This window comes from Mesoplodon densirostris, chromosome 3 (assembly GCF_025265405.1).
Source record: "Mesoplodon densirostris isolate mMesDen1 chromosome 3, mMesDen1 primary haplotype, whole genome shotgun sequence".
NCBI classification, from domain to species: Eukaryota; Metazoa; Chordata; class Mammalia; order Artiodactyla; family Ziphiidae; genus Mesoplodon; species Mesoplodon densirostris.
Window position 1 is genome coordinate 112,540,814 of NC_082663.1, and position 25,156 is coordinate 112,565,969.

General features: G+C 36.0%; 1 protein-coding gene and 1 pseudogene across 1 annotated transcript in view; both read left to right on the forward strand.

Annotated features, from left to right (window-relative positions):
• Positions 1 to 25,156, forward strand: part of RAD50 (RAD50 double strand break repair protein) — a 108,272-nt gene that overhangs the window by 48,588 nt on the left and 34,528 nt on the right. Inside the window, exons 8-21 of the mRNA XM_060093338.1 lie at positions 394 to 587; positions 1,004 to 1,210; positions 2,256 to 2,438; positions 3,052 to 3,209; positions 6,640 to 6,815; positions 7,307 to 7,544; positions 10,594 to 10,783; positions 11,230 to 11,356; positions 11,988 to 12,181; positions 15,798 to 15,908; positions 16,363 to 16,455; positions 16,544 to 16,657; positions 22,612 to 22,739; positions 24,822 to 25,046. Of these exons, the coding sequence (XP_059949321.1) occupies positions 394 to 587; positions 1,004 to 1,210; positions 2,256 to 2,438; positions 3,052 to 3,209; positions 6,640 to 6,815; positions 7,307 to 7,544; positions 10,594 to 10,783; positions 11,230 to 11,356; positions 11,988 to 12,181; positions 15,798 to 15,908; positions 16,363 to 16,455; positions 16,544 to 16,657; positions 22,612 to 22,739; positions 24,822 to 25,046 (2,338 nt within the window). The remainder of the gene's footprint in view (positions 1 to 393; positions 588 to 1,003; positions 1,211 to 2,255; positions 2,439 to 3,051; positions 3,210 to 6,639; positions 6,816 to 7,306; positions 7,545 to 10,593; positions 10,784 to 11,229; positions 11,357 to 11,987; positions 12,182 to 15,797; positions 15,909 to 16,362; positions 16,456 to 16,543; positions 16,658 to 22,611; positions 22,740 to 24,821; positions 25,047 to 25,156) is intronic.
• LOC132485816 (regulatory solute carrier protein family 1 member 1-like) lies at positions 12,288 to 14,537 on the forward strand (annotated as a pseudogene).

Here is a 25,156-nt window from a genome sequence, read left to right on the forward strand (position 1 = left end):
CATTGGTGATTGAACCTAGGCTTCAGCCCCTCCCCAGAAATGGGAGGGGTGGGTACTGAAACTTCCTACTCTCTAATCACAGAGCTGATTCCTCTGACGACCAGGTCCCATTTTCCAGGAGTCACCTCATTAGAATAAACTCAGGTACAGTTGAAAGGGACTTATAATGAATAACGAAAGATACTCCTCTCACCCCTATCACTGAGAAATTCTAAGCATTTTTGGAGCTCTGTACCAGGAGCTGAGGACAAAAACCAGATATGTATTTCTTACTACATCTCAATACAATAGTTACCATTGGGGGAAACTGAGCAAAGGATGTAAGAGATCTTGCTCTTTTATTTTTTAAAAAATCAGCTGATAAAAGAATTACTATGATTGTGTTTTTCACAGGTCGTCTACAGCTACAGGCAGATCGTCATCAAGAACATATGCGAGCTAGAGATTCATTAATTCAGTCTTTGGCAACACAACTAGAATTGGATGGCTTTGAGCATGGACCATTCAGTGAGAGACAGATAAAAAATTTTCACAAACTTGTGAGTGAGAGGCAAGAAAAGGAAGCAGAAACTGCCAGGCAACTGATGGTAAATACTGTTATTTTCTTTTGTTTGTATCAGATTGTCTAGTTGAATTGTTTTAATTTTTGGATTGACCTTATTTTGTCATATTTTTGGATTAGTGTTAGGATAAAATTTGCTCTGAGGTAGAATAAAACCTTATGGAAGCAAATTTTTTAAAGTTTATGAGTATAAAAGTACAAAGAAGATATAGACCTATGTTTTTTATTTGATTTTAAGTAAAATTTCTTTTTAAAGTTAATTGTAAAGAAAAAGTTTGCTCAAAGTTAATAATGATTATCTCTGGGTTATGATCATTTTTTTTATGCTTTTCTATATTTTCCTCAGAGTGCATGTGTTACTTTTGCATCAAAGAAACTTTTTCTTAATGAAGTTTTTAGTGAAAAAATTGTTAATGCTCATGCTTCTCATTATGTATTTAGAATGACTTTGCAGAAAAAGAGACTCTGAAACAAAAACAGATAGATGAGATAAGGGATAAGAAAACTGGACTGGGAAGAATAATTGAGCTAAAATCAGAAATCCTAACTAAGAAGCAGAATGAGCTGAAAAATGTGAAGTATGAATTACAGCAGTTGGAAGGATCTTCAGACAGGATTCTTGAACTGGACCAGGAGCTCACAAAAGCTGTAAGATACTATTTGAGCAATCTAATAATTTTAAGGTGTAAGATATTTAGAAGTATTTTATCTTTTGCTAATCCTGAGATTATGGCATTTTAATAAAAATGTCAACCTTGTTTATCAATCTCACATAAAATGAATTTATCTGAATATCTTAATGACCCAATTCTGCTCCTGGAACGTGGTGGATTGAAAATTAGAATCATCTAAGGAAGCTTAAAAAAAAAACTTATGCTTAGACCTTAAACATTGCAAATAAAAATCTCTAAGAGTGGGGCATAGAAATGTGCTCAAAACAGAACTGGGTGATTCTTATGAGTACCTTGATTGAGAACCACTTACCTAAGTTTAAAAAAAAGTATTTTCCCTCTAGGTTCCACACACTACAGATTTTATATGATCATTGCTGTGTTATCACTTTTTCTGTGGTAGAAACTTTCTTAGCCCACCTCTTCCTTTCATGAATTTCCAAAATTTCTTCTTTGTTTCTAATCTCTTCCCTTCCTTCACACCTCCATTACCAAAATAAGCATCCTAAAGCTTGGCAAATGCCACTTTCAGGTCCCGTCTTGATAATTTAAACATTTCTGTTTACTCCCAAACTTAACATCTAGCATACATTTTTGTCAGTTTAGCACAATATTGTCCTGTTGTGATGGGGAGATACTGTTCAGGCACCATATCACACTATTTTTAGTTTCTATATGCCAGGCAATGTAGTGAGTTACATGGGTACTTGATAAATGCTTAGTTATTGATTGAAGAGTCACTAAACTGTATACTTAGGCATATTTTTCTTAATTTTGCACTAATTTTCATTTTTCCCTCATGTTTGACTCTTCTAGATTTATTTACTAAGTCTCTACAGTTATAAAATAGTAAGGTAACTTTATAAGATCTTTCTTAAAAATTTTATTCCTTCTGCTTTTTCTGTTGTTGGATAAAATCAAACAGTAATATTTTGACCATTCTGAGGAGTAGCTGATTTCTAATACACTTTGTCATTTTAACATAACACATATAAACCTGTTCATTTATTTGACTTATTAAGGAACGTGAGCTAAGCAAAGCTGAGAAAAACAGCAATGTAGAAACTCTAAAAACAGAAGTAATAAGCCTTCAAAATGAGAAAGCAGATCTAGACAGGACCCTGCGTAAATTGGACCAGGAGATGGAGCAGTTAAATCATCATACAGCAACACGTACCCAGATGGAGATGCTGACCAAAGACAAAGTATGACCTTTCTTTTTGTTCTAATTATACTTTCTGGTATTTAAAATAGCTTATCTTACATTCATAATCGTTACATTTTGAAGTATTTAGTTGATATTGGTTTTTTACTTTAGGGGTTAAGTGAACTTAATATAAAATAGATTTTCAAGTTTAAAAACTGTTTTCTAATTACAAAACAATAATAATACAGAAGTGTATACACACAAACACACACATGTACATTGCTATTAATTTTTATCATATACCATACAGAAGTTTTAATTTTTATATCATCAGACTTGTTATTCTTTTCTCTAATGGCTTAGAAAGTCCATCCTCACTTTAAGAGTTTAAGAAATTTTCAGGAGTTCCTTGGTGGCCTAGTGGTTAGGATTTGGTGCTTTCACTGCCATGGCCCGGGTTCAGTCTCTGGTTGGGGCGCTGAGATATTCCTCAAGCCGTGTGGTGTGGCCAAAATTTAAAAAAAAAAAAGAAATTTTATATTTTCTTCTTGCATTTTTATAGTTTTATTTTTAAAGCCTAGAACTGTAATCAATCTAAAATTTATTTTTGTTCTTTATATAATGTGGAGATATTGAGCTTTATTTTTAAACAATTTTTTTTTTCCCTGTAGGCTGACAAAGATGAACAAATCAGAAAAATAAAATCTAGGCACAGTGATGAATTAACTTCATTGTTAGGATATTTTCCCAACAAAAAACAGCTTGAAGACTGGCTTCATAGTAAATCAAAAGAAATTAATCAGACCAGGGACAGACTTGCCAAATTGAAGTAAGTAGTTACAACATTTGAAGATGTAATAGAAGTCTCTTATTTCATGCTTTCACTTTTAATTGTTTTGAAATCATTTATTGTCACGAAGTGGTATGTCTTATTAATTGACTTTGATTTTCCTATATTTTACAAATTAAGTAAAATGGTAACAGATAGTGAGTTGAGCTTCTTGTTCCTTGAAAGTTTGCAGAACTAAGTGAGAGGATTAAAATATTCCTTTATAAAAAGTGAGACCTGAAACTATAAAACTCCTAGAAGATAACATAGAGGAAAAGTTTCATTGTATTGAATTTGGCAATGATTTCTTGGATATGACACCAAAAGCACAGGCAGCAGAAGCAAAAATAGACAAATGGGACTATAACATACTTAAAAACTGCTGCGGGCCTCCCTGGTGGCGCAAGTGGTTGAGAGTCCGCCTGCCGATGCAGGGGATACGGGTTCGTGCCCCGGTCTGGGAGGATCCCATATGCCGCGGAGCGGCTGGGCCCGTGGGCCATGGCCGCTGAGCCTGCGCGTCCGGAGCCTGCGCGTCCGGAGCCTGTGCTCCGCAACGGGGGAGGCCACAACAGTGAGAGGCCCGCATACCGCAAAAAAAAAACAAAACTGCTGCACAGCAAAGGGAACGATCAACAGGGAAAAGGCAATCAACAGAATGGAAGAAAACATTTGCAAATTATATATCTGATAAGGGTTAGTATCCAGAATATGTAAAGAACTCATACAACTCAATAATAAAAAAACAAATACCCGGATTAAAAAAGTGGGCAGAGGGACTTCCCTGGTGGTGCAGTGGTTGGGACTCTGAGCTCCCAACGCAGGGGGCCCGGGTTTGATCCCTGCTCAGGGAACTAGATCCCACAACTAAGAGTTCTCATGCCACAGCCAGGGAGCCCGCCTACTGCAACTAAGACCCAGCACAACCAAATAAATAAATATTAAAAAAAAAACAAACAGGCAGAGGACTTGAATAGACATTTCTCCAAAGAATATATACAAGTGGTCAACAAGCATATGAAAAGATGCTCAAGATGATGCTAATCATCAAGGAAATGCAAATCAAAACCACAGTGATATCACTTCACACCACTTAGGATGACCATTATCAAAAAACCCAGAAAATATAGTAGTGTGTTATAATAAGCTATAATGGAAAAGAATCTGAAAAAGAATAATATAACTGAATCACTTTGCTTTATATATGAAAACTGACACAACATTGTAAATCAACTATACTTCAATTAAAAGATAAAATAAAAAGTTGAAAAAAAACCAAAATAACAAGTGTTGGTGAGGATGTTGAGAAATTGGAACCCTGTGCACTATTAGTGGGAGTGTAAAATGGTGCAGTTACTGTAGAAAACCTGTGGAGGTTCTTCAGAAAATTAGGAAAAGAATAACCAGATGATCCAGCAATTCCACTTCTGAGTATATATTCAAACGAATTGAAAACATGATCTCAAAAGAGATATTTGCTAATCCATGTTCACTGCAGCATTATTCACAATAGCCAAGAGGTGGAAGCAACCTAAATGATGGATAAATGGATAAAGAAAAACTGGTGTATGTATAATGGAATATTATTTATCTTTGAAAAAGAAGGAAATCCTCTTATATGCTATGACTTGATGAAGATATTATGCTTGAGGATATTAAAGTGAAGTAAGCTAGGCACAAAAAGACGAATACTGCTTGGTTCCACTTATGTGAAGTATCCAAAGATGTTGAACTCTTAGCAAGTATGTAGAATGGAGGTTCAGAGTAGCCAGGGGATGGGGGTGGGGGGGTAGTTTTTCAGTGGGTATAGAGTTTTAGTTTTGCAAGATGAAAAAGTTTTAGAGATCTGTTGCACAACAACGTGCATATAGTTAACACTACTGTGCTGTACAGTTAAAAATGCTTAAGATGTTAAATTTTATGTTTTTCCCACAGTTTAAAAAAGTGACCAATTTTTTCAAATATCATCTTGAGTGGTACTTAGATAATAGGGTCAAAAATTCCACAGATATTTTTGAGGAAGATAGTGAATTTGACCGTGTTAAATTTGTGTTTCTTGTGGAAATGTCTGTTAGGGAATAGAATACTGGAGTTTGAAGTTCAGAAGATTGATTGGAAGTTGTTGCTTTGTAAGCGATAATTGGAGTCAGGTCATGTCAACTTGAAGGAGTTATTCAAAGAGAAGAGAAAAAATTGTAGTCAGACTCCTGGAAAACACCAACATTTAAACTGTTGGCAAGCAAAGGAAGAGGAGCAAGCGAAGTCAGTGCCCCAGGAGCCAGGGTGAAAACAAGACAGGAGTGATGTCTGGGTTGCCTTGAGGAAATAGTCTTTCAAGGAGGGGTTCAACCGTGTTTGGTGCTGCTGAGATAGTGATCTTAATGAGCAGTGCTCAATGGCTAGGATGGTGAGAACATCATCTACATGTTATTTTTTTTCCAAATTTTTACTGTGACTCACAATGGGAAGTATCAAGATGAGGCACATGTGCACTCACACACATTTATCTGAAACAAATTTCTTAAAATAGTACCTATCCTAACCACACACAATCTACTCCAATATATTCTACATATTATGCTTAATTTGAATACAATGAATTGAATTGATTATATGACTTGCCTAATGCATCAAAACCTGTAAATTGAAAACCCCTGATCTGTGTGTGGGCATGGAGGCTGGCTAGGATTATATTTAAGAGTGGGAGTGGAGGGCTTCCCTGGTGGCGCAGTGGTTGAGAGTCCGCCTGCCGACGCAGGGGACATGGGTTCGTGCCCCGGTCCGGGAAGATCCCACATGCCGCGGAGCGGCTGGGCCCGTGAGCCATGGCCGCTGAGCCTGCGCGTCCGGAGCCTGTGCTCCGCAACAGGAGAGGCCACAACAGTGAGAGGCCCGCGTAACGCAAAAAAAAAAAAAAAAAAAAAAGAGTTGGAGTGGAAATAAATTGTACCAGTGAGCAAAGTCTTTGATGAATGAGAGGCAGTGAATGATCAGGTTTTAAGTAGATGACAGCAACAAGGAGGGAACAAAGGAAAAGTCTCTACAGGACGGAACGGAAGTACAGTTGTGAGAGGGTCCACACAGAGTTAGGAGAATGTTCTCCTTTTTTTCTCTTCCCTCCAGATCTGGCAAGCATATTCTCCCTGCTGAGGCTCTTAACCCAAGATCTAAGACCATGAACCCCCGCAAAACCAAGCAGGGTTTTGTCTGTACACATTTTTCTGGGAGCAGGCATATGACCAGGGTGAGTCCATGTGCTAGGGGTAGATTCAGGCAGTAGTGGACTGTTGCCGTGACTTCTAAAAAAAAAAGTGCTTGGTCACAGCAGACCTTTGTAATATTTTCTGGCAGAGTTTGTCTTGGATCTACCTTCTCACACTTTTCATTTCTCATGTTTTAAAATTGTAATCCATATTTATTCTTATTTTAGCAAGGAACTGGCTTCAGCTGAGCAAAATAAAAATCATATAAATAATGAGCTAAAAAAGAAGGAAGAGAAGTTGTCCAGCTATGAAGACAAACTGTTTGATGTTTGTGGTAGCCAGGATTTTGAAAGTGACTTAGGCAGGCTTAAAGAAGAAATTGAAAAATCCTCAAAACAACGAGGTAGGTTACCTACTTTATATTAGAAAAAGCATTTTGATGTTTTTGAATTTTCGTTCACAGGTAACTGTTAAGGATGGGAGATTTTTAAACTTGGTTCTGGAGCTCGGTGGCTTAAATTTCAGTTCTGGTGCTACAGCCTGCTTGCTGTGTGACTTTGGGCAATTTATCGAAACCTTTCTGCACTTCAGATTCATTAATAATTGCCTACCACGTGTAGGGTGTTAGGGAGCAGTAAATGAGATTATAGTTTCTGGCACGTAACAAGCTTTAAACGTTTTATTATACTTGTGTGTTACCAGAAAATAATTTCTACAAATCTGAATGTATTGTGCCCTTGGGAAGATTTAAATATCAGAATTTTGATTTCTTTCATTGTGTGTTTATAAAGCAAGAAGAATAATCATGTATTTACAGAAAAGGATATAACCATGTTGACAAAACTATATTTTGTATTCTTTTCATTGGGAGTATTTTTTTTTTTTTTTAAATAGCCATGCTGGCTGGAGCTACGGCAGTTTACTCCCAATTCATTACTCAGCTAACGGATGAAGACCAGTCGTGTTGCCCTGTCTGTCAGAGAGTTTTTCAGACAGAAGCTGAATTACAAGAAGTCATCAGTGATTTGCAGTCTAAGCTGAGGCTTGCTCCAGATAAGCTCAAGACAACAGAATCAGAGCTAAAGAAAAAAGAAAAGCGGCGTGATGAAATGCTGGGACTAGTGCCCATGAGGTGAGAATAGGGATTTACTATTACTGTACCTGTACAGCAGCACTGTAAGAGGTACCTATTCCACTGTCTAACATATGGTAGGTATTCAGTAAGCAAGAGTTGAATGAATAAAGGTTAAAGTCAGGATTCTAAGCCAGTATGCTCATCTCATGTTATTTATATGATAAGAAAGAATTATTTTGTTTCAAGATAAGCTTGTTTCTTAAACTAGTCACAGGGTAGATATAATCTTTAATTTGTGTATGTTTGTTTCATTCCTGAGACTTGGCTTGAGGGCAGAAATTTTGATAGATTTTATAACTATGTGTCACTTTCTAAACCCAGCAAAGAAAGTACCGGAAAGCTCCCCTCAAGAGACAAATTTTAAACTATACTTTTATGTTTTTTTCACTTCCAGAAAGAATGAATCATAGATGATTTCTATTGTTTATTTTTCCCTTGCTTGTATAAGAAGTTCAGATGATTTTCTATTTATAAATAAAATCAAGTCAGAAAGTATGTGATGATTGCCTTGGTGTCTCCCAGAGCACAAAGATGGTCACAGAGACCAATAAGACATGACCTTCATGGAGTTGATGGTCTATGTAAGGAGAAAAGCTCTCAGAATTAGACATAGAAAGCTGGGCTTAATAAAGTACTTAATTGGTTCAAACAAATGCATTAATTAGGAAGAGAGAAGCCAGTGGACTACAGAATGAGAATAGGATTTTGAGAACAGGGTAGGAGGAGGGATGTAAAGCACAGGGAAGGTGGTTTGACTTATTTAAGAGGGGGAAAGAGGAGAGGGTGTGTGTAAGAGTAGGAGAGTAAGACCTGTGCTGCAGTAGAAACATTATCTGGAGTTTGAGAACTTATTTGTAGTGATTGATTCACATAAGTAGGGAAGATAGAGCTACAATTATGTTCAGGCCTAGTTATAGCTCTATTAGGTGATGGGGAGCCATCCTGAGATTTAATGAAAGATGTGTTTTAGGAAAATTAATTTAATGTTAATAAATTGGGCGAAAGTGAGACAAACTCTGGAAGCAAAAAAACCCGGAGGGTACGTTGTCCTGGAAAACTGAAGAGGAGTTTAAGGAAAAGAAGGAAGGGAAGATGCAAGAAGATGTGCTGTGTGGTAGCCAGCCTCTAAGATGGTCCCCAGTGATCCCTGCCTCCTAGTATTCACACTCTTGTATTTGTCTTCTCTCATGTTCCAGGATTGGTCTTTGTAACCAATAAAATACAACAGAAGTGATAGCATGTCCCTTCCAACCTGTCCCATACCATCATGAATGAAATTTCAGCTGAAAATGTACCTGTTTATCATGTTTCTTAGTACTGACTTGGGTTCATTTTTTATAACACCTCATTTAAATAAAAACTCAATATTTTTCCCACAGGTTTTTTTCAGTACTGTATCTGTTGGTCCCTTTTACATAAAATTCCCTTGGAAAAAGAATGCTGTCACAAAATTGAGTTTCTGAAAAATTTTAAAAACAAAAGAGAAAACCCTACTAGAGCTCAGTAACCATTCTCTCAGGAAATATCTTTACTGTTTCTTAGAATACTTATTTTAGCGTCTTAGGTAATCATCAGAAAAGAAGGCACCAAAACCTGGACTACATCAATAAGGGGTTTTTGTGTGTGTGTGAAAATGTAAAAATGGGGTTAAAATTGAATGGATGCCTGTAGTTCTCTGCAAAAATGTCCCAGTCAAGTGAATGCTTGACTGTCATTAGGCTATCATGGCTTTGTCACTTTCTAGGTACTGGGTACATAACTTAAGACCCACTTCTGGTCTATAACACTGGGAAGTAATGTGAGCATGAATTATTCATAATCTGAATATGTTCATATTTATTCAGGGAATTTTTTCATTGCTTTGGTATAAAAAATTACAGGTCTCTGTCACTCAGATCAATTCAGGTTGGCATTTCTTGGTCATAGTATGGACTTTAAAAAAATCATTACGTAATAATAGTATCTAAGTGCTAATCCTTGAGTTTCTGGTTTATTATAAGGCTCCCATTAGAAACCAATTTAATTTATTATACTAATTTGATTTTAAGAATTTGGGATTTTTCTGAAATAAGCTTATTAGCTTTTTTTTTTTAAAGATTACATACAAGTTTTATTGTTTCAGAGGTATCAACAAAAATAGGTGTGGGGCCAGTACCTGCCATAGGGTTGGTAATTCATTAGCTAGAGTAGCAGCAGTAAAGTGGGTTTAACAGCTTTTGTACCATAAACCCATGTAGCATTTGACTGAGTGGTTTCCTTTCCTATTTTCTTTCCTTCCTTTCTTCTGTCCTTCCATCAGTTTTTAAACTTTTTTATTTTGAAATAATTTTAGACCTACAGAAAATTTACAAAAATAGTACAGAGAATTCACATATACCCTTCACCCAGCTTCTCCTGATGTTCACAGTTTATGTAACCATAATATGGTTATCAAAATCAAGAAATTAACTTTGGTATAATCCTTTTAATTAAACTACAAACCATATTTGAATTTTAGCAGTCTTTCTATTTAATATCCTTTGTCTATATCAGAATCCAACTCAGGATTCCCACATTGCATATACTTGTTATTTCTCCTTAGACTCTTGTAGTCTACCATAGTTCTTCCTTTGTCTTTGACAATCTTTCTTTGTCTTTCATGGTCTTGACCCTTATGATGAGTATGGTCAGGTAATTTGTAAAATATCTTTCAGTTTGGCAAACAATACGGTAAAAATTGCTGGTATCAAGATCTGTCAGTAGGTACTATTTATAAAATCAGTGGACAGAGGTTTAAGGAGAAACAGGATATTTACATTTTCTTCAATGTATTTCTCCTATGATACTTACTGATTACATAGAGAAAAATAGTAACTTTACAATGGGTAAATTTGGCTGACACCATCTTAACTAAGAGTGACATACTGACATCATGTACCCACTGATATGTTGCCCTAAGAAGGATACAACATCACTTCTGTGGTATTCTTGCCAAAAATACATAACCTCAATCTCATTATGAGAAAACATTAGATTGCTTATTTTTAATTGTGTGTGTTCTGTGAAGGCAAAGCATAATTGATTTGAAGGAGAAGGAAATACCAGAATTAAGAAACAAACTGCAGAGTGTGAACAGAGACATACAGCGGCTAAAGAATGACATAGAAGAACAGGAAACACTTTTGGGTACAATTATACCTGAGGAAGAAAGTGCTAAAGTGTGTCTGACAGATGTTACAATTATGGAGAGGTTCCAGGTAAGTTTAATGCAGTTTAAGGCAGAATAAAACTTGTTTCATGGTGGTTTGAATATGAAATGTGAGTATTAAAGATAGTAGCTAGTATTCTGGTACAGATTGTGTTTAGAGTTCCCTATCCTGAATTTCAGGTAGTCTCAGGGAGTAACTGCTTAGCTTATTTATATTCCTGAGTTTAGATTTCATTATCCATAAGTTCTGAGAATTAAGAAGTAGTCTTGTTTATATTTCTTTTTTAGTCTGCTTCCTTTTGTTTACATCATTTAAATTAATTTCATCATAAAAATTAATTTTATTTTTATCCTTGAAAATTTGTTAAAATTATATCTGAGAGCAGTTACAAATTAGATTTTAAAAAGTAATTAAAAGCAGTTAATTCTTAAAGATTTTGAATAATGTTAATGGCATAAGTTTCTTAAAGGAAATAACTTTGATTTATTCTTAAGATGGAACTTAAGGATGTTGAAAGAAAAATTGCACAACAAGCAGCTAAACTCCAAGGACTAGATTTGGATAGAACTGTTCAACAAGTAAACCAGGAAAAACAAGAAAAACAACACAAATTAGATACAGGTAATAGAGTCTGTGTCCTTATAAAGACTTCAACATTCCCAACATATGCTTTTTACCATACTTTTTTTTTTTTTTGCGGTATGCAGGCCTCTCACTGTTGTGGCCTCTCCCGTTGCGGACCACAGGCTCCGGACGCGCAGGCTCAGCAGCCATGGCTTACAGGCCCAGCCGCTCCGCGGCATGTGGGATCTTCCCGAACTGGGGCACAAACCCGTGTCCCCTGCATCAGCAGGCGGACTCTCAACCACTGCGCCACCAGGGAAGCCCTACCATAAATTTTATAACTATTATGTGGACAAAGAACAGTCTTTCTTCCAGTCCATGGTTTATGCAGTTTCTTTTCTCAAAGGCATCACTTCTCCTCTGTTTCCTCTCTTTGTAGAACAGATTTTGAATGATGAGTAACAAATGAGCTGTACTCTTTCTCAGTCATATCTGCCCTATTCAGGAGGGGACAGCAAGCAGGTTTGGGAGCTGGACAGGTTCTTGTGGCATTTTTATTGCAGTAGGTGGGACCCACAGAAACTCAGCCTTTGGGAATGCCACAGAGACCTATAAAACTGGAATGAGGCTGCTTATAGTATTTTCTGTACCCTTACATTAATCACTGTATCAATATGTTTTCATGCAGTTTCCAGTAAGATTGAATTGAATCGTAAGCTTATACAGGACCAGCAGGAACAAATTCAGCACCTAAAAAGTACAACAAATGAACTTAAATCAGAGAAACTTCAGATATCCACTAATTTACAACGTCGTCAGCAACTGGAGGAGCAGACTGTGGAATTATCCACTGAAGTTCAGTCCTTATACAGAGAAATAAAGGTAAAAACATTCATACATATTAGTTTTAAAAATCAGTTCAAATATGTGAAATTCTCTTTATTGGGGCAATGGCCAGAACTATGGTTATTGTGAGGATCAAGTGAAAATGGTATATAGAACTTGTACTAATAGGTAAAAATTTCTGGAAGAAAATTTATTGACCATAATAAGGAAGAACTGGCTGCCTGGTTAAGTAGTGAACTTCCTGTTACTGGAGGTGGTCTGGTGGTGGCTGGCTAACTCCATATAAGGATTCCTACTTGTATGGGAGGTTTGTCTTACCTACAGATCCTATATCCATGACAGACACTGCCTCTCAGGCATAGCACTTTTTCTTTTTAATTCCAGATGTAGTCTCGGAATACTTCCCACTACACTGAGCAGGCACTGAGTTGACACATGAAATGGAACCCATTTGGCATCCCTCATCTAGATTTATCAAATCTAAGACCCAACCAATTAAATCTGGTTAGAATCTGATTAGAGTCTGTTACTAATTACTGTAAATGTTTCTTAAGTAGTTTTGGATTACAAAATAACAGAGGCTTAGAGTATGGTATAAAATGTATTACCTTACATTTGTATTTTTCATTGCTTATAAAGCACTTTGACGTTAAACCATTCAGTGTCTCATTTTGTATTCAGTGTATCATTTTGATAAATGTGACTAAATCTCCTTTTTATAGGAAAAGAAATTGAGATTTACAAATATTCCATGACTTGCCCAAATTCATACAGTTAGTAGGAGGCAGGGTTAATTTTCTGGTAGGTCTTCTGATGTGTAAGACATTTGACTTCCCACCACACCAAACCACTTCCTAATATAAAATATTCCTACATTGAAATAACACTAAATAATTGTTTCTACTTTTATGGATTCATTAGATATTTCCAGATCTTAAAGTGCTTGAGGATCATGGTTTTGAACAGTGGTTATCATATACTTATTCTGTAGAGATGTTATAAGGCCAAATGATGTGGACTTCTGATTAGTAAAATAGTTTGTTATTTGAAAACCCCTTTCCTTCCAAAATAAGTGTGGGCACACCAACGTCAATGTACTAGTATGCTTTCATTACCATAAAATATCTACTTAGCCTCAGCAAACTAAGCTTAAGATCAAAAGTTCCTTTATGATCGAGACAGGCTACAGCAGACTGTGGACCTTTCGGGTACAGAGAAAAATATTCTACCTTCAGGATGCTTTGGCTGCTCAAATTCAGAAACACTTATGGAAGTAGATATAGTTGAACAGCCCCTAGTTGCTGTGCTTATTAATTCAGCAGGCAGTCAGAATACCAATGTCAGGAACGTCAGTGCATCTTATCTCACCTTGGATAATCCCTTGTTGGAAGTAGAAACATCAAAATGTAACCCTTCCTTTAAAATTCCATTTCCACTCAGGATTTACAGCTTCCAGAAAGTAATGTGGAAATGTCTGGAACAAGTAAGAAATATGGGAATTGCCCCTTCTCTTAAGTCTCTGTGGGTGTTGTCAGCCCTCTGTAGAGTCAGCAGAGGAATCTTGCTCATCTGTAACAGCAGCCTTGAAGGAACTTCATGATCTTTTGGTCATTAGTAGTAAACCAGCTTCAGAAAACACATCTGAAGGTTTTCTGTCAATCAAAGACAGTAACTGAGGGCCAAACAGGTATTAAGGACCTTTCTGAAAGATGGACCCAAACTGAGCATCTTCCAGCTACCCAGAGTGAACAGGTCTTCTTTCATCGGGCCATATCTGTATCAGTGAAGATGGAAGAATTAACAGACACTTCAGCATGGCACTAGAGTAGAAGATGTAGAAAATATTAACTTCAGGGGTCTAGGTGATGGCCTGTTAGCACTGATAAGGAAGGTGTCCCCAAGTCTAAGGAGTCAATAAATGAGAGCAGTTCTGTCCCTCTAGCCTCAACTGAAACTTCTCATCAACTACATTGCACCTTTGGTGTAGAAATTATACCCAGACTTTTAGCAGGTAAGGAGGATGCACTCAATCAGACTTCTGAGCAAACTGAGTCCTTGTCATCCAGTTTCATATTGGTTAAAGATCTGGGTCAGGGCACACAGGCCTGAGACCAGAGAAAATGTCTGTTCTGAAGCTGCAGGGCCACTTCTAGAATTTGAACCACGTACTGGCCATCCATCATCAAGTCCCTCCTTTCTTGCACCATTAATTTTTCCTGCTGCAGACATTGATTGGATCCTCTGTGCTGGCTTTACTTTGCAGGAAGCTCTTGGGGCTTTGCATCGAGTTGGTGGAAATGCAGACCTTGTACTTCTTGTTTTGCTAGGAAAGAACATTGTAGTTCCTACACAACCATGGAAAAGTGGACTAGACCATACTCCCTTCCCTTAAAAAAGCTACACACACACACACACACACACACACACACACACACACACACACACACACACACACACACTCACTCACTCACTCACTCACTCACTCACTCACTCACTGTAGAATCCTGCAAGCAGAATGTTGAGCCTTTTTTTTTTTTTTTTTTTGCGGTACACGGGCCTCTCACTGTTGTGGCCTCTCCCGTTGCGGAGCACAGGCTTCGGACGTGCAGGCTCAGCGGCCATGGCTCACAGGCCCAGCTGCTCCGCGGCATGTGGGATCTTCCCAGACTGGGGCACGAACCTGTGTCCCCTGCATCAGCAAGCTGACTCTCAACCACTGCGCCCCCAGGGAAGCCCCATATTTTTTTTAAAGATTTTTTTTCAGCCAAAATAATTTATGATCTCTTGTCTGATGAACTTGTCTAATCTTTTGTTAAAATTTGGGCCTTTTTAAATGTATTGGCAGTACGTGCATACAAAAGCTTTTTATTATTAAGATGATGTATTCTGGAATAAAACTGATGGTTTTGTGTATAGCATACCATTTTAGAATGAGAGTGAATACTTTAAAAAGCAGAATTCATGAGAAATCCCACTACCCATGCAGCTAAAAGCAGATAAACTTTATAATTTGGCTGTGTCTGTGCTGAAGGCACGGTATGGCTTGTTAACTCAATTTTTGGTTTACAAACTTGATCACATGGTTTTGTGTTTGGAATCATACTTAGTGCTCTGTGTATTATGATTCATCAGTTGTAACAGAAAATGGAAGAATAATTGAAAAAAAAAGTTCTTTTATGATCATATTTCCATCTATAAAAGAAAGACCTGGACTGAAAAAGCTTTCCTATTTTTCAGTCACACAGAGCTGATATGGGCCCCTACAAACTCATGAAAATTTATACCTGAAGCCACATGCTCATATAATTGGGAGTATGTGGTATAGATTAAGAATCAAGTCAGTGGCTGACACAGTATAGCGTAGTGGTTAAAAGAAAGACTCTGGAGCTGGATGAGAGAAAGACTCTGGAGCTGGATGAGATTTGAATCCTGGCTCCTTCATTTACTGGCTTTTGGGACCCTGGACAAATCATCTCTGCTCATCTGAAATATAGCAGAAAAATAATGGTACCTTCCTCATAGGGTTGTTGGAAGAAGCAAATGAATTGACTTTTAAAGCCAGGTACATAGAAAGTGATTTTATTATGAAGTCTGACACCTGAAATAAGATAATGGAATGTTATATAAGACCTTATAATTTTTATATCCTTAGGATGCTAAAGAGCAGGTAAGCCCTTTGGAAACAACACTGGAAAAGTTCCAGCAGGAGAAAGAAGAATTAATCAACAAAAAAAATACAAGCAACAAAATAGCACAGGATAAAGTAAGATTTCATGTATATATTTACTTATCAAAAATATATGTTAAAATTATTATTCAGAGCACCATGTTGGACACTAGTATTTCACATGAAATTAAAAACATGATGAAATAGTATTTTCATATTTGTGATGTAATCTTAACATTCAAAATTTTTTAGAATGATTAAATGTAAATTATTTTGCTTCTTGATCTAAAATAGAAGTTGAGAATTGAGACCTTTTAATCTAATCCCACAGGTAATAAAGGGAGATCATAGGGTGATCATAAAATTTGATTTCAGATAAAATCTGTTGGTGATGGAAACTGGAACCCAGGGCTTCTAACTTCCAAGCCAGTGTTTCACTGTACTCTCCTATTAAGTTTTTGTTATCTTAATAAAAGATATTCCTTGGAAATAAATCTTCTTAAATGCCCTAGTCCGAACTAGTGTATTTTTAATAAATATTTTTCCACAGATAAATGATATCAAAGAGAAGGTTAAAAATATTCATGGTTATGTGAAAGACATTGAGAATTATATTCAAGATGGAAAAGATGACTATAAGAAGGTAATTTAAAACTATTTAATTGGATATAATTTAAAATGATTTATTTATATTTTTATTTCTTGTGCTTAAGAAATTTTCATTTTTGTAGCAAAAAGAAACTGAACTTAATAAAGTAATATCTCAACTAAGTGAATGCGAGAAACACAAAGAAAAGATTAATAAGGAAATGGGAATCATGAGACAAGATATTGATACACAGAAGGTAGGTCCTTTTTTTGCTAATGATTTATGGTGGCACTTATACCTGTAACATTCTTTTCTTTCTTTTTTATTTTTTACGTTTATTTTCAATACTTGCATTGAGTAGAAATGCAAACAGTAGAGAAAAGCAATTCTTTTTTTTTATGTGTATATGTTTATATAAAAAGTATGTTTCTTTTTTATGTTACTGAGAGACAAAATTTTCCTTTGGCAGTATAAAAACAGACATATTTTCATTTGTAAAATGAAATAATAAAAAAAGGTGCATTTGGTATAACTCAAGCTGTTGTGATTCTTTTCATCATAACATTTTTACCTGATTGTATTCTTTTTTAATTTATTTTTTATTAAAGTATAGTTGAATTACAGTGTTGTGTCAAGTACTGCTGTACAGCAAAGTGACTCAGTTACATATATATATTCTTTTTCATATTCTTTTCCATTATGGTTTATCACAGGATATTGATTATATTTCCGTGTGCTATACAGTAGGACCTTGTTGTTTATCCATTCTATATATACCAGTTTGTGTATGCTAATCCCAAACTCCCAGTCCAACCCTCTCCCACCCTCCTCCCCTTTGGCCACCATAGTCTGTTTTCTCTGTCCCTGATTCTGTTTCATAGATAGGTTCATTTGTGTCACATTTTAGATTCCACATATAAATGATATCCTATGGTTATTTATCTTTCTGACTTACATAGTATGATAATCTCTAGTTGCATCCATGTTGCTGCAAATGGCATTATTCTGTTTTTTTTTTATGGCTGAGTTCCCTTGTATATATGTAACACATCTTTATTCATCTGTTGATGGACATTTAGGTTGTTTCCATGTCTTGGCTATTGTGAATAGTGCTGATATGAATGTAGGGGTGCACATATCTTTTTGAATTATAATTTTGTCTGGATATATGCCCAGGAGTGAGGTTGCTGGATCATATGGTAATTCTGTTTTTAGTTTTCTGAGGAGCCTCCATACTGTTTTCCACAGTGGCTGTACCAACTTACATTCCCACCAACAGTGTAGGAGGGTTCCCTGAGAAAAGCAATTCTAATAACATTGTCTTTTCTTCTTCCTTTTTTAATTTTTATTTTCAGTAAAAGACTTACCTGGTAAAAGTTTAAACATAAAAGCATAAAATTAAAGTCTCCTTCCCCTTCTGCCAATTCTCATTCTCACTTTTAGGTATGATTTTTTTTTTTTTTTTTTTGCGGTATGCGGGCCTCTCACTGTTGGTCTCTCCCGTTGTGGAGCACAGGCTCCAGACGCGCAGGCTCAGCGGCCATGGCTCACAGGCCCAGCCGCCCCGCGGCATGTAGGATCTTCCCGGACCGGGGCACAAACCCGCGTCCCTTGCATCGGCAGGTGGACTCTCAACCACTGCGCCACCAGGGAAGCCCTAGGTATCATTCTTAAAAGTTGTCTGTAAGTAAAATATATATATACTAAGTTGTTTTTCAGTTGATTCCTTTATCATTTACTTTCTTGATTAAGGAAATTAATTTCCACAGTATAATTAAGATCACATTAAGAAAATAATTTTCAGCATGCCTTATATAAGCATGATAGTTACTGCCTTTAAAAACTACACCACTTCTCTGTTCCTGCTGTTTTGAATAAAATTTGCTATTTGAAAGCTTTAATCACTTGGTTATAAATAATGGTTAAAATCTCTTTGAAGATTAGTCATACCCATTTTCTGAAGAATCTCTGGCCATAGTGCCAGGAATGTCAAATATATGAATATCAGTCAAAGGTAAATCAAATCTCTGCCATCTAATAAGTGCTATATAAATTTATGATGCGTATATAACAAAATACTTAGTTATCACTAGCTTATATGTGGGTTTTCTATTTAAAATCACAATCTATAAATCAGTAATGTCCATACAAATATAGAGAGATAATTAAGATACACCAGTCTGTGACCCTTTTCAAGTTGAAGGTCTAAATTTAGTGGATCTGACTATATTAGTTTACTTTTATAACCTACCGTGTTCTAGAAATTGTTTACTAAGTTATATACATAGAGCAATGCTAAATAACATTTTAAATTGATGAGAAAATGAGACAATGTAGAAATAAGGCCAAGAAGAAGGAAATGAAACCAGGAGAGTAGTAAGTATATAAAATGAAGGCCATGAAATCTGATATGCTTGCTAAAGATTTTAGTCACATGAAGAGAGAAAGTCGTAATTAATTAAGTTTCACATCGTCTCAAAGCTAAAAACAAACCAGTTCTCTGGACTGAGACCAGAGAAAAATGTCTCCATAGGCATTCATGGAAAGGAAGACACTGTATAGATTAATAAAAAGCAGGTCTTCAACAAACTTCATGGTTGGTTTTGTTTGTTTGTTTGTTTGTTTTTGCAGTGTGTTTCAGCACCTTTATCATCCCTTGATGAGTGTAGAAGAAGGTGGTGTGATTGGAGCCTAAAATAAATGTTAAGAGTGTTTGGAGAGCAAAAGTTAGCTATAGGCACCCATCAAGATCACCTGGGTTTTTCCCACTCCTAAGTGTATAATAACCAAGAAAACGTAAAATATATGTTTACATAAAAACTTGTACAAGAATGTTTATAGCAGCATTATTCATGACAGTCAAAATATGGAAAACAGCCCAAATGGTTATCAACTGATGAACAGATGATGAATAAAATTTGGTATATTCATATGTACTTGTCAGGGATCTCCAGAGAATCAAAGCCAGTAAGAGATCAATAAGTATAGATACAGATAAAGATATAGATATAGATAAAGAAATTTATTATAAGGAATTAACTCAAGTGATTGTGGAGGATGAGAAGTCCCAAGATCTGTGGTTGGCAAGCTGGAGGCTCAGGAGAGCTTGATGGTGTAGTTCCAGTTTGAGTCTGAAGCCTGAGAACTGGGAAAGCTAATAGGCTCTAGATCCAAGAAGAGCTGAGGTTTCAGTTTAAATATGAAGGCAGGAAAAAACCATGTCCCACCTCATACAGTCAGGCAGGATGAGTTACCCCTTATTCAGCCTTGTTTGTTCTGTTCACATCTTTAGTTGACTGGATGAGGCCCACCCACATTAGGAAGGGCAGTCTGCTTTACTTATTCAGTCTACCAATGTAAATGTTAATCTCATCCAGAAACACTGTCAAAGACACTCAGAATAATGTTTGACCAAATGTCTTGGCACCCTGTGGTGTCAAGTTGACACATAAAATTAACCATCATGGAATATTACTCAGCCATTAAAAGGAATGAAATATTGATAGATGCTGCAACATGGACAGACCTTGAAAACATTATGCTAAATGAAGTCAATCACAAAAGACCATATTGTATGATTCCATTTATATGAAATATACAGAATAGGCAAATCCATAGAGACAGAAAGCAGAGGAGTGTTGCTGGGGGTTGCGGGGAAGGAAAGAAAAGGGAATAGAGAGTGACTGCTAATGGGTATGGAGTTTCTATTTGGGGTGATAAAATGTGCTAGAATGAGAACCTTGTGAATATACTGAAACCACTGAATTGTACACTTTAAATTGGTGAATTTTATGGTATATGAATTACATCTCAAACTTAAAAAAAAAATCACCTGGGTTATTGAAAATACACATCTCTTTCTCCATTCCAGACCAATAAATGGGAACCTCTGGGGCATGGGCATACGCATACGCATGTATATTTTGTTAAAGTTCCTCAGAGGTTCTGATGTATCCCCTTAACTATCAATCACTGAGTCAGAGCACTGCATGGCTTTCAGGAAATCCTCTATAAATGGCATTTTTCCCAACCAGACTTTTGGTGGACTTCGGAATGGGGTTTATTCAGCATATTATTCTATCGCAGGTAACTAGAAAACAGCTAACTTTTATGGTTCCTTTAAGTGACCAGCTGCATGCATTAACTGCTCTCTGAGCTGAGTGATTGGGGTTACTATCTAAGAGTTGAGGAGCCTAATGGCTTATTTACACACTTAAGCCCTATTAAATTTACTCCACAGAATTTTAAAATTTGGAAGTTTAATAATCTTCCTCCCTCATTTTTCAGATGAAGGGAACTGGAGGTGACCTGAATTGCCCAAGGTCACAAAAGTAGTGAGTAACAGAGGTAGAACTTGACCCTACATTGTCAAATTGCTAGTATAATAAGAAAACAGTTTTGGTGTAGTATACCTGCATCTGGTTTTCTCTGATACTTTATCTCTTCTTTCTCTCCTATTTTCTATTTTGAATACTGTAACTGGAATTTTTACTGCTTAAAGTATAAGGACAGATTTGACCCAAAAGGTATTTCACTAGCAATTATTGAGCCAGGCACTGTACTTAGTACTTTTTACATACACTAACTATTTTAATCTTTAAAAGGCTCAGAGAATTTAAACTAATTTGTCCAAAGTCATCCTATTTGAAAGTTGTAATGCTGAGATTTGAGCCTAGGTATATCTAACTTCAAAGCCTATGCTCTTTAACTACTGTGCTATATACTCTCTCTCAGAATGAAAGAGCAGTTAGAAGCTGACCTAAAAGAAGGAAATCCCTAGCTTTCTGGTGACCATGCAGGATAACAGACCAGGAACATTATTTCATGCAAAAAATCAGTCTCACCTAAAAATGTGATAGCCCTTTAAAGAGTCCTTTCAGGTATTCATGAAAGCAAATTCCATTGTTATATAATATTAGATGAAAGCAAACAGTGCCACATTCTTTTGTTCCTAATAAGGAAAATGTATAAGCATAGTTCCCCATGGGAGAATCTTGGAGAGTCATAGCAGCTGCGGTGGCACATTAGGTTGCCTTGGCAACAAAAGGACATTTACAACCATATCATTTTAGTCATCTCTAACTGCTTATAATGATGCCTTTAATAGATATATATATATTTATATTATTAGTTCCAGGAAAACTGAAAGGAACCTTAATGACAGTTAAAAAAAACAAACAAAAAAACCCCTCAAAAGAGTGATTCATAGATGGGCAGCGTTGGATGTGAACATTAAACATATGAGAGAAGTCCTTGGCTTCCCTTCTTCTCTCCCACCTCCCAAATCCTTTTTCCCTGGTGACTCCTGTGTCAGTACTGTTGGCAACAAAGTGTTACCAAAGATCTGCCCCTGCCTCCTCCTTCCCACATCACTGAGTTTATCTCAACTACAAGGGTTGCTGTAGAAGGATCTTTGAGAAGGCCCGACTCCAAACTTAGGATGATTTTTTTCTGTCCAGGCTTCTATGGGCCAAACCACCATTTTCTGCAGGAAAATTTTTTTTCCTGAGTTCCAAAGAGTCAACTTATAAATTGTTTCCTGTTTGTCTCTTGACAACATAGTCCATTTTAATCACCAGGAAAAGTACTGAAATAATTGTGTTGGTGCTGCTGCCGCCGCCAAATGATTTAGTGGCTGCTTTTTAAGGACAAAACTACTCAACAAGAACAGCTAAATTTAAATTTTTCAGTGCAATTCAGTGGCTAGAAAAGTGTCATCAAGTATATAGACTTACTGTTTTTGTGAAACTTCTTAGCGCCTTGTATGATTGTCTGTCAGCTTGAAGGTAAAAATCTTATCTGACATACTTAACAGTATATAATGGTCTTGGCAAATGTTAGTAGACAAATACAACTAGGGAAAAAAAGTGGGGGAGACTTTGTTAGTAGTCATGCTCTCTTGTTATCTTTTAGATCACTAGGCTCCATTGTGAGGTTCTTATGCAAGATGATCCAATGGGGCATAGGTATAAAATATTAAAAATCCAGTTATATCATTTTATCTCATCATTTTAGTGTCTGTTTTGTGTGTATATGGGCCATCCAGATTCCTCCAGGCCTGGAGATTCCTTTACACTGGCTTCTTCTCCCTCTGCTGAGATACACATGATTCTAAGGCAGAATTAGCACTACCTGTCACCAGTTGCCTGCTATGAATCACATGTTGGTAACTTGATTATTTTTATTAACGAATTTAATATTTACATTTAGATACAAGAAAGGTGGCTACAGGATAACCTTACTTTAAGAAAAAGGAATGAAGAACTAAAAGAAGTTGAAGAAGAAAGAAAACAACATTTGAAGGAAATGGGTCAAATGCAGGTTTTACAAATGAAAAAGTGTGTTTTAAAAAATAATCTTTAGTTTAAATAAAGGTCTTTATTATTGAAATGTGAAAAATATTCAATACATGTTTTTTTAAAAAGAATGTAAGCCTATAGCCAAAGTGTCCTTTCAGGCTTAAAGGAAGATGGGCACTTTTTTTACAAATATATTTCATGGCTTTACAAGCTGAAGTAGTAATATAGAATTTATAGTCACACTATGACTATGCAGTGATGGCCAGTATTAAAAATACCAAGTTCCCAGATTTTCACGAGCCTGTTTCACAAGATTATGGCCTAAAGAATATATGGCCTCTGGACCCTGCCTGGGTCAGAGCTTAATGCTTAACTCTTAATGGAGTTATTGCCAAAGCACTTTGACATTGGTGACCCATTCTACATGGTCCCAGGTGTAATTATGCGCAAAGCAGAGCATCATTTTTGCAATTAGTAGAATTCTTCTTTCATCTGGTTTTATTGGTACTTACTGTAGTTGCTGTCTTCCTGCTACAGCAGAAAAGATTTTATTCTTGCTTTCTCTGCCTTAGAGTTGCCTTAGGAATTCTGTAAGAACCTGGTTGATGCTAAGGCACTAGACTGGTATAAAAGGTTGTACTAGCCAAATAGATTTTTTGGAACCACCTCAGCTGGTTGGATATACTCATTCATTCAGCCTTGTAGATTTTTCATTTTTCTTGTGATTTCACAAACAAATCTGAATCAAAGAATGCTTAAGTTTCTCTAAAGGATATAATAAATTGAAATATAATTTAGTTATTAAAACCTAACAAACAGTTACTCCTATGTTACTGTAAGTTCTCTTGGTTTAGCTATTTTAGATCTCTTTCATATATCAAGGAAATCAGACTTAACAACTAGAAGCTCTTCATCTTTCAGCCTGCTTGTTTTTTATGCATTAGGACACTGAGACCCAGAAAAAAAGATCATAGGAAATAAGAATGAAAGCCAGGAATGTGACCAGATATCCTGGCTTCCAAGCCTCAGCTCTTTAACACTGTAATGCTGGTGTTCTTGCTGCCACGTTGAAAAAAAAAACGTGAAGCTTATAGAACAAGCTTTTAAATGAAACAGTTTATTCCTTGCTACTAAAGATCAAAAGCAGATATTTTTATAATTCCTTCTGTAATTAGTACGTAACAGTGCTTTTTACATTCATTCAGACTACTAAGCATAACTTCTCTTTTTCAAACCTTTCTTCAGGACACAACAGAAATGTCAGCAAAACAGATAATCAGGCCAGTTCTATAAGGATGTTCATAATCTTGAGAGAAGTGCCTAGCAAATAAGAGGATGCCTAATAAGTAATTGTTAAATAAATGAAGATTTTTAAAGCATACGTTAAAATCTGTATTATCTACCAAGTTATCAGAAAAGTTTAAGTATTTTACGTTTTTGTCAGTATTGATGCTTTGTTTTTTGGAACTCCTCTCCATGTTTTTCTTTTCTTTTTTTTTAAATTTTTATTGGAGTATAGTTGCTTTACAATGTTGTGTTAGTTTCTACTGTACAGCAAAGTGAATCAGCTATACATATACATATATCCCCTCTTTATTGATGCTTTTTTATACTTATACAAGATAAATTTTGTTTTAATAGAGAAATACAAACTTTTAGTAATACTACTGCATAAATTGTTTGAGATAAAATTTTCTTTTGTCTGACATACTGTGAACCAACTGATGATACCTGTTGCTCAGTAACTTCTCAGAGTTGGTAACTGTGCATTCTTAGTTCACAATGAGAAGTTTGTGAATTTGTAATATTAATCACCAAGAGTACTTTTCTTAGGTTAGTGTGTAAACATCAGGAACTTTTTCAGTGTTCACATGTTACAAGAGTACTTTATTGAGCACACAGAAATCAGCTGTTTAAAAACCTAGATGCTTCAGAGATTTGGAAAGAAGAAAGTTTTCTTTAGTACTGAAACCTTAAAGAAAAAGCAAGGAGAGACTGTTTTCATATGCTGATTGCTAAGGAGAATGATAAATGGTATTTATCTATCTGAAGAAATCTGTCTTTTCCACTTTAGGCTGCTAAAATCTACAAATGGTCCTCATTTGTCATTTTCTCTCCTAGTGAACATCAGAAGTTGGAAGAAAAAATAGATAATATAAAAAGAAATCACAGTTTGGCAATAGGGCGACAGAAAGGTTATGAGGAAGAAATTATTCATTTTAAGAAAGAACTTCGAGAACCTCAATTTCGGGATGCTGAGGAAAAGTATAGGGAAATGATGATTGTTATGAGAACAACAGAGCTTGTGAACAAGGATCTGGACATTTATTATAAGACCCTTGACCAGTAAGTATTGGACTGGGGATTTGGTTCCCATTGCAATCAATATCAACTAGCATAATTTAGTCTTACTTTCACCCTTTTTAACTTTTTAATTTTTTTTTTTTTTTTTTTTT